General features: G+C 42.2%; 1 protein-coding gene across 1 annotated transcript in view; it reads left to right on the top strand.

Annotated features, from left to right (window-relative positions):
• Positions 1-2,571: 2,571 nt before the first annotated feature.
• Positions 2,572-10,696, top strand: part of LOC147447717 (actin protein 2/3 complex subunit-like protein) — a 71,028-nt gene continuing 62,903 nt past the window's right edge. The window contains exons 1-2 of the mRNA XM_086523431.1: positions 2,572-2,871; positions 2,950-3,142. Coding sequence (XP_086379557.1) covers positions 2,774-2,871; positions 2,950-3,142 — 291 coding nt within the window. The 5' untranslated portion in view covers positions 2,572-2,773. The remainder of the gene's footprint in view (positions 2,872-2,949; positions 3,143-10,696) is intronic.

The raw sequence follows: 10,696 nt of genomic DNA, 5'->3' as shown, positions 1-10,696 counted from the left end.
GATGAGATTGTTAATCATGCGAAAAGATGTGCTTGGCAATACTTTGGTTGATATGTATCCCAAATGTGGTTTCAGTTGTGAAAGTACAAAAAGTTATTGTGACGGGGCATCATTTTTGGTTTGTTGTCACTTGGAATGTGTTGATTGCAACCTGCCGTTATGCATAATGTGGTTGTGGCCAACAAAGTCCTTTCTCTAATGCATTCATCTATGCACGTATCTTGAAGATATGAGGGGATTTAACCAAAATTTTACAAGGGTGAGAGAATTTATGGTTAGATTGCTATTCAAGGACTGTTGCATAAAGGTGTCATGTGTGGAGGTGCTTTGGTTGATATATATGCAAAATGCAGGTGCCATCACAAAAGCACAAAAGATCTTGATGAGAATTGCCTACCAAATGTCGTCATTAGGAACACATTGGTTGCAGCCTACAAGATATGCCCAACATAGTTGTGGCCAAATATGATCTGTTTGCATGAGATGCTCATGGGAGACCTCTGTGCATATGAAATTGCTTAGATATCGAAGGCCTTTCACCTACTGCAAGACATTTGCATGTGTGCAAGAGTTCACAACGAGATTCCTAGTCAGCGACTCTTGGAGAGAGATGTTGTGATTGCTAATGCTTTGGTCAATATGTATGTTAATTATGGTGCCATCATAGAAGCAGGATAGCTTTGCTTAAATTTCATTAGATGAGAAGCTAGGCCTTCTATTAACACGTGGATAATTTTCATTTTGGAAATAAGTGGCATTTTGTAAGAACAAGGTGGATTATAAGGTCAACAGGCTTTGAGCTTGTAAACCTTTGCATTACTTTTATTATCGGTCTCTATCGTCATGCATATATTTATGCTTGCTTCTTAAAGGTAATTAGCATTTTGCAAGATATTGGAAATCCAAGTCACGATAAGTGGCATTTTGCGTGAACTTTAAGATCAACAAGCTTTGAGATGCTACAACTTTGCATTACTATGCTTGCTTCTTGAAGGTATTGCCATTTTGGAAGACATTGGCTGATCAAGGCACAATAAGAGTATTAGTTAGAGGTTGTTGAAGCATACACCATTCCTAGCAATAATGTGGATGTCGAGACAAGGTCTCTTGGAATGGCCGATTTGAGGAAAACCTTAAACAACATATGAATTAATATAATTATAAGTATTAGAAGAGAAGCAAGTCCCCATGAGATTGTTAGTCAACATCTCCTTGAGTAAAATGGTTAGGTTGGGGATGCTTTGATTGACATATATATGTCGAAAGAGAAGTCTTTTGGAATGCATTGATCGCATGGATATACTAATGGGGGGAGGATATGAAAAATGTCACCAAGCTCAATGAGAAAGGTTTGACTCACAACACTTCATTGGTTATGACAATCAAGTGAACATCAAATTAGAAATGTACATGATAGTCTTTCAATATTTCACTTAGTGCTAACAACAAAGTGAAACAAAAACACTGAAATTTGCACACTGCCATGGGAATGGTATGTTCCCTCGTATTATGAAATTTGGGAAGGACTGTGTAAACTCCCCTATGTAAGGGAACTTGCATGTTTTTCTTTTCTTTTTAACAGATAAAACGGAAACAATACTATAAAAACGTATTAGAAATGATCCAAAGTATTAATTTACATACTCTAACCTCTATTATGGGTTTTCTGCAAGTTATACAAATAGAAATTGGGACATCACGATTGTGACACAAGAGACATAATACGACATTAAAAACAAGGTAACATGCTTTTGATGAAAAAAAATTCAATATGTCTCTCTCCAGTTCTCTTCTTGATGGATGTGTATTCTTGTTGAATGTTGAAACGACACAATGGACACAATTTCTCTCTCTTTTTTTTTTCATTTGGCTTGACTTGAATTCAACCACATTCTTATACAAATTGGCTAGAGAAGTGATATTGTTGGAGAAGCATTATTAGATGTGCTCTTTACTTCAACTAATCTCGCTTCACTTCTATTCAATACTTATACAAATACCAAAGCGCTTTAGGAAGTGGATGTTAAAAACAAAACATCCTACTTAACGGTATACAAATAACAAAGCACTATAGGAAGTGGATGTTAAAAACAAAACATCCTACTTAACGATGATTTAATTACATCTGCTTGTATTTTGAAAGAATCTAACAGTAGGAAACAAACTCACGTGCTTGTTCATCGAAGGTTCTTGAAAAGAAAAAAGCTTTTATTGGGTTATATTTCGTTCAACACATATGCAAATTGTGGTGTTCTTTTTCTTTAATGAGTGCAAGGTATGTCTTGGGCTTGTCCATGGTGCAATTTGTTGGATTTGGTTGATTTGAGTTGATTTAAGGATGTGATTGGATCGATTTGAAGATTTGCTCTTGCTAAAAGCAGGATTAACAACATCCGAGTTCTTTTCTTTGAATCCAAAGAGAGGATTGTCTTCAAATGGAAACAAATGCACTATCAATTTGAAGCAAGGTGCAAATAGGCAAGACGCTACACTATTCCACCAACTAAATTCTAATACAACTAAAGAAGCCCTTTAGAAAGGATTTTCTACATGATTATGATGTGTTGTAGTTCTATTGCTTCTATGACTGCTGCAGCTAACGAAGCACCATACCATCGCATTCACCCTCGCGCCATTTAGACTCCCCGATCCTTCTTAGCACACCTCAGCATTCGAGTATCCACTGTATCATTCACCGCAATTCTCAAGTTAGTTTGGCACCGGGTATTTGAACAAGTCTATTCTTGTTGGGCGCAACCGTTCTGCATGCAGGATGGTGTCTGCTGACTTCGATGCTATGATGGAAGACGATAGCTGGCTTCAAGATAGCCCAACTCGCTTATCAGAGCCTGTTTCAAAACACCTCAAAAAGTTAGTACACGTCTGCTCTGTGCGCGCGCGGGTGTGTGTGTTTTTGTGTGCACTGATTCAATGTGGGTGACTCTAAAGGCGCTCCAAAGCTTGCAATATAGATGAGCTCCTCAAAGATCACTATAAAGACAAGAATAGAAGTTTGGACAGAGAGGCAAAGCGATTCAAGACGTTTGTCTCTGATTCTGAAGACTCTGAGGATGAAGAGGTCCAGCAGAAAACCCACAAAGAGGTGCAATTTGAGAAGCTTGTGGAAACTTGTGAGAAGCAGGTATGTATGCTCTTTAACACTCTTACTTAAGTTACTACGGTTTATTGAGCTTGTTTTCAAACAATGCGCATACACCAAAAGAAGATTAGTGCAGCCACATCTAGCATCCCCTTGAAGTTTTCTGGATATGAATTTTCTGCAAACTTTAGAAGAGAGAGTAGATCAATAGACACCAAGTCCTTCGTGACTTCATCCTTTCTACTTTGTGCTAAGGGAGAGCTGGACATTACGAATTCTTTTTTTGAAGAGTGTGTTAGGCGTGATCAAAATAAGCCTGTGGTAGTCCACAGGGATGTGCAGCCTAAAGAGCAAATAACGACATGTTTATAATATGATTAAACAGAGCCCTCGTTGTTTATTTATACGAGCAAAGTAGCTCGACTAGCCTTGTAATCAACATGTTGCTAAAAGCTCCTTGAAGAGCTTATTATTGAACGTGAGAATTGCCCATTTCCTCCATCTACAATCATTGTCAAGGCCAGAGAAAAGGATAGTAGGTTCTTATGATCCCATTTTGTGTGTGAAGCTTTGGTTAGGTTGGGCCATCCAAGTAAAGAAAACTATGGCATTCAAGGAAGCCATCAATTGCTATTCCCATTGAGATCTAGAACCTTTCAAAGAAGTCCTTCAAAGGTTTGATCTATGCTAATGGATCTCTAGATTTTGTAGCTCAACATCCAGTACTATTAGTGAGTTGAAAGAAGGGAAGTAGCTCTCAGCCTTGCCGTGTTAGAATTGTTTTTTCTAGGATTCAAGCTGGTTTTCTCATTTGCAACGTAAATATATCGTTGTTCTAGCAAGTTGCATGTGCTTTGGAAAACACTATGAAATGAGCACTTGGGAAAGAAGATTCTCACTTGGGAAAGAAGATTTTGAGGCTCTTATCAATTTCTATACAAATTCGGTAGTGTGTGTATGTCTACTTTATTTTGAAGGGTTTAGGCCCCTCGGTTGGTTCCATAGGTTGTTGGGGGTTGGGATTTTTAATCCTAACCCAATTTATATTTTGGGCCACTCGATGATGATTTGCAAGTTGGTAAATCCTTCTTCTTCTTTTGCTTCTGCCAGGGTTAAGGCCCCTCGGCCGTAATCTGCAGGTTGGCTAGAGTTAAAAATCCCAACCCAATTTATATTTTGGGCCACTCGATGATGATTTGCAAGTTGGTAAATCCTTCTTCTTCTTTTGCTTCTGCCAGGGTTAAGGCCCCTCGGCCGTAATCTGCAGGTTGGCTAGAGTTAGGCTCAGGAATTCCTAACCCTCTAGGTCTTCCGTGGCCTGACATGTCTGCAGTTTATGACATCCTCCCTTCTTGAATGAAGATTAATTGTCTACGATTATATCTGCAAAACAACTCAAACTAGATAAAAAATGTTTGAGGGTCATCCCGAGGGTCAATCTCGAGGGTCATTCAATTTTCTCATTCCATATCGAAGCTCTTGATATTCTGGCGTAGCAAAATTAGCCATCAGACCTAGACCGCGCTAACCTTTAGAGGGGTGTCTTGATGCACTAAATTTATATACCCAGGCTATCTCACCCAATTAGGAATATTCAATAATTGACACATCACGATGCAACACAAATGCTTACATACGCATGTTACAAGACATAAAAACAATGAGCGCCACTGAGCACTCCTTCCAGATAGACGGTTCTTAGGCATGAAGGTACTCAACGACTACCTCCTCACTTCCCCCGCAAATAACCTAAAAAGATCTGGGCCATGAGCTCAGAGGACTGATACAACCAAACGCTCCCTAGACCGCAGCCTTTGTCACTCGAAGGCTCCAAATCCAGCTAAATGCTCCCCAGACCATCGGCCTGTGTCGTTTAAGCTTTTCCAGATTACAACTAAACGCTCCCCAGACCACCAACTTGTGTCGTTCATAGGTTCCACATCAAACAAGAACATTCCTCTTAGAAAAGCCGGAGCCGAAGATATTTAGAAGACAACATAAAAACCAAGCATTCTCAAATTGGCACCAAAACTAGTTCAAAATAATTGATTCTTATTTTAAACAATTTTTCAAATAGTATTGTCAAACAAAGTTCAACGAGTATCTTAATACAATTAAATGTTAAAATCATTTGGGTTTGGTTTTTGTCAGTCAAACTTTAAGGATAATTGGCTTTTTGTTTTGCTGTAAAATATTGGTGCGGTTCCAAATCTAGATGGTTGCATCGTTCTTGTCGTGCCAAGGCATGCCCAAAAGAGCATCACAATTGCCCAACTTCATGATGTGAAAACCTGCTTTGCCATGGTACATTTGGATGGTGACCGGAAGAGCACCAATGAGAGGTACAACTTTTTGAGTTTGCCCGGTGGCTAGCTCGGCTTCAAGCTCTCCAGCGAGTCGATCGTACTCAAAATCCATCTGTTTCAGGAATTCTGGATGGATGAAATTTTCGGTGGCTCTTGGATGGTCAAAGAAGTGAAGCTATTTATCTTCCCATATGCAATTTATCTTTCTATAGGCTTTGCATAGTTTGTTGGAACCTTCCAGAGCGATGCCGTAAATGTTGGGGACAAGTCCTACCGCAGTTTTGGCTCTCTTTGCAGGTGGTGATTCTAGAGGCGTATCCCCTCTAGTAGGACAATTGTTATAAGTGTGTCTTGTCTAGAAGCATTCAAAGGATCAGCCTTCTTGGAATAGGGCGTCTTGTGGACGTTGAGTCAAACGAGGTTTGGCCACTTGAGTCGAGTTGTCATGAGAATCCCGAGAAGTGGCTCGTTGGGTCGAGGATTTTGGGTGTTGTTGGTTGTGCTTCGGTAACAAATTTCAATTGTCCTTTCACAAGTTTGTAACCAACTGCAGCATGGTCCATGAGTTCTTGCATAGTAGATACTTATTTAGAGAGACAATATTCCTGGAATGTGATGGCAGTTTAATTGTATAGCGCTCACATTGGTCCTCAAGCCCGACTTGCCCTGGTCATTGAGCTTCTAGATTATCTGATCCAGGCCTCGCTTAAAGCTCCATTGGCTCTCTCCTAGGAACTTGCTTGTGGTGGTGATGATGCGTGTTACCCCATTTTAGAAGTTTCCGATCACATTGGCTACGCTCACACTAACCTCTTGTCAAGAAAATTTGACACCCATCCTAACAATGTCCTAGATTTGATCCTCCCCTATGAACAACCTTGAAACTCATGGTTGAGTGAGTTGTAGATGATCCACCTTGAGAGAGACAAGATTTGACTTGTGATCCTCATATGACCTACGATCCTTCAGCTTCAAGATCGTCTGATCCATGGCCTCCTAGACTTTGCCAATGCCTAGCTGAAACCGGCCCGTGGGGTGGTAGGCTTTGGCTTTCACCTGAAATTCTTTACTTTAGACACACACACAGAGAACGTGCAAAGGAAACCTGCGACGGGAATTAACACTTAAATACACACACGGCTCGGAAGCTAGAATGCCTTGAGCAGACGCCGACAACCTGTAGGCCCCAAAATTGGCGCCCCTTTCGGTATTTCTTTATTCTTTAGTAGGGTAAATTACAAAGAAGAGTCCTGGGAATCCTTCACCTGTATCCGGCTAGATACCATATGTTTTGGCCAAATTTCGGCAGCATAACAGCCCCAAAACTTGCGCGAAACCAATACCCCTGCTAGAACTCACTTTCACTGACATATACCCTCTGATTCCAGCCCAAAAACAGTAAATTCAGCTCGCTGTATTTACTGGTTTTTGCCCTGTTTTCAGCCCCAAACAGTCCCTTGTCAGTGGGGCACGATTCCCAAGGGTTCTGGCGTCCGTATGGCTGAAAAACAGTCAATTTTCTGCGCATACACAGCGCTGAATTTGCACCTGTACGGTGAGGTTATGACCCTCACCGGTGCCTGCTTTGGAGTAGCAGCTAGCTACCCCTGTTCCTGCTCAAGAAGGCTCTTGCCTCAACACAAAAGCATGAACCCAGACAGCTGTACATCAGTCAAATGAAGAGCCCTCTTGTGGGGCATCACATAACTGCACGTAGGGAGGAGGATTAGAGAGAGAGAGCAGTGTGTAGCGTGTAGGGCATCACACCTAGCACCACACTAGACATGAGAGGGAAAGAAAGCACTCCATAGCTCTTAACCTGTGACAAATGCAAAATGATGCTCCTCTCAGCTTAAAATTCAGCGCCAACTTTTCTATATGAGGCAAGTACATGAAATTCTGCCACTTGGCGCATTTACAAGCATTTGCCCGTTTCGGGGTTGCCGCTTAAAAATCTTCCGCTGGTTGCCCAGTTGACTTCGCGGCAGCGTTGTAAAATGTTCCCCTAGTCATACCGGAGGTAATGACGCAAACACATTTTACAGCCCAACATAGCAGTTTCCTAAATTTTAGGAAATGATTCCGTTGGGCTCCCATTGGTCATCTGACCATCTATCCTCATTGGGACCGCATCCAAATGTGCAATGTGGCCCAATTGTCGGATACTTTCTGTTGGTAATCCCACCTTGACTTTATGCCTTTATTGAGTTCACTTTCTAGTATCCACCAACTTGCTAAGTGCGATGGGGGGACCTACATGATCTTGCTATGAGCCTAGACATCCTCTTACTATGCGCATTCTAGTGCCGACCACTTCCTGTCTGCGGGTGAAACTACCGTTCACATTGGTCATACAATGTCCGACCGTTTGCTACTTCAAAAAGAGGGTCTCAAAAATAAAACAAAAATCACTGGAAAGAAACCAACAACTAAGGTTAGCAGTTCCACGTCCTTGTGACATAGTTAACAGCTGCCACATCCTCGTGACATATCCCCCTCTTGAAATCGCAAACGTCCTCGATTGCATACCCTAAATACACGCCACTGATGATCTTGTGCTATTAACACTCTTTTATCATCGCATGTATCCGCAAGAAAGGTCGTAACACATAGATACAAATGACTTAATGAGATCTCCACACTTTTGTCATTTCCATCCATTACACTGAATTCATATGTACATTTGATGTACTAGCTCTATCATTACCCCTCCTTTGCACACGTTGGGTTGGGGCATAGGTAGGTTGTAACCCAAAGGCTTTAAGGTAAAGCTGCAATACATTTGGTGACTCTGACAGTTCATGCTCTTCCATCCACTTTGCATCCATAGGCGGATAGTTCTTGAACTTCACCAAATAAGGTCTTGCAACTTGTCCTTTTAACTTTTCTGGTCCTTATGTGGCAAAACTTGCTTAGGTACTAGGATCTTATCAAAGTTCCTCAACTTCTGGCTTGTTCTCATCTGGCATATCTTCTGGCACATCACCCACGAAGGGTCTTAGAAGGCTCATGTGAAACGCGTTATGAATCTTCCACGCATCAGGCAATTTTAGCCTGTAAGCCATATGGCTGATCTTGTCAAGCACTTGAAAAGGCCCATAGTAGTGCATGCTGAGCTTAGGAAACAACCGTTCCTTGCCCTTCACATCTTCTTTAACCTTGCCTTTTCGAACCTTGACAATACCCAGTCACCAAGTGATAATAGCAATTCACGACGGTGACGATCAACAACCTTTTTTTGTTTTTCCCGAGTCTTCTCCAAGGCAACTTTAATTGTACATTTCATCCATGTTCTCAACATGTCGATCTGCCTCAAAGAACTTGTCCTTTGTATGCAAAATGGGAGGAACCTTTTTGCCGCCTTCAACAATCTCAAAAGGTGCTTTGCCAGTTGACGGATGCATCGTATTATTGTACGCATACTCAAGCATAGGCAAAAACTGTTACCACTTGTCCTTATTATCTGACACATAACATTTCAGCAGATCTAAGACAATAGAATTATCCTCTTTTGATTGTCCATCAGTTTGTGGATGAAACGAAGACGAGAACTTGAGCGTAGTGCCCATGTTCTCAAACGATCCTCTCCAGAACAAACTGGTCATGCGAGGATCATGATCACTGATAATCGATTGTGGCATACCATGGTACTTAAACACATTGTACATAAACAAGCGTGCCATCTGATCAGATTTTATCTTCTTCTTGACAGGGATAAAATGGGCCTGCTCGCTGAACTTGCAAATAATGGTCCATATACCATCATTCTGAAACCGGCCCGTAGGGCGGTAGGCGTTGGCTTTCACCCGAAATTCGTTACTTTAGATACACACACAGAGCACTTGCAAAGGAGACCTGTAACGGGAATTAACACTTAATCACACACACGGCTCGAAAGCTAGAATGCTCCGAGCAGACGCCGACAACCTGTAGGCCCCAAAATTGGCGCCCCTTTCGGTATTTCTTTATTCTTTAGGAGGGTAAATTACAAGGTAAGGTCCTGGGAATCCTTCACGTGTATCCACTTAGATACCATTTGATTTGGCCAAATTTCGGCAGCATAACAGTCCCAAAACTTGCGCGGAACCAATTCCCCTGCTAGAACTCACTTGCACTGGCGTATACCCTTTGATTCCTGTCCAAAAACAGTAAATTCAGCACGCTGTATTTACTGGTTTTTGCCCTGTTTTCAGCCCCAAACAGTCCCCTAACTGTCCTCTGCCAGTGGGGCACGATTCCCAATGGTCCTGGCGTCCGTATGGCTGAAAAACAGTAAAATTACAGCGCATACACAGCGCTGATTTTGCACCTGTATGGTGAGGTTATGACCCTCACCAGTGCCTGCTTTGGAGCAGCAACTAGCTACCCCTGTTCCTGCTCAAGGAGGCTCTTGCCTCAGCACAAAAGCATGAACCCACACAATTGTACATCAGTCAAATGAGGAGCCCTCTTGTGGGGCATCACATAACTGCACGTAGGGGGGAGAGAGCAGTGTGTAGTGTGCAGGGCATCACTCCTAGCACCACACTGTACATGAGAGGGAAAGGAAGCACTCCATAGCTCTTAACCCGTGACAAAAAACTGAAATGAGGCCTCTCCCAGCATAAAATTCAGCGCCACTTCTTCTGCAAGAGGAAAGTGCATGAAAATTCGACACTCGGCGCATTTACAAGCATTTGCCCATTTCGGGTTCGCCGCTTGAAAATATCCTGACCGGTTGCCCAGTTGACTTCGCGGCAGAGTTATAAAATGTTCCCCTAGTCATACCGGAGGTAATGACGCGAACACATTTCACGGCCCAAAATAGCAGTTCTCTAAATTTTAGGAGATGCTTCCGTTGGGCTCCCACTGGTCTTCTGACCACCTATCCTCATTGGGACCGCATCCAAAAGTGCAATGTGGCCCAACTGTCGGATACTTTTTGTTGGTAGTCCCACCTTGACTTTATGCCTTAATTGAGTTCACCTCCTAGTATCCACCAACTTGCTAAGTGCGACGGGGGGACCTATATGATCTTACTATGAGCCTAGACATCCTCTTACCATACGAATTCTAGTGCCGACCACTTCCCGTCTGCGGATGAATGTACCGTTCACATTGGCCATACAATGTCCGACCGTTTGCTACTTCAAAAAGAGGGTCTCAAAACAAATAAAATAAACCCCATTGGAAAGAAACCAACAACCAAGGTTAGCAGTTGCCACATCTTTGTAACATGGTTAATAACTGCCACGTACTTGTGACATACCCCCCTCTTGAAATCGCAAACGTCCTCGATTGCATACCATAA

This window comes from Adiantum capillus-veneris, chromosome 11, assembly GCF_014529385.1.
Source record: "Adiantum capillus-veneris isolate H3 chromosome 11, ASM1452938v2, whole genome shotgun sequence".
NCBI lineage: Eukaryota > Viridiplantae > Streptophyta > Polypodiopsida > Polypodiales > Pteridaceae > Adiantum > Adiantum capillus-veneris.
This window is presented reverse-complemented; position numbering and strand designations above follow the sequence as displayed.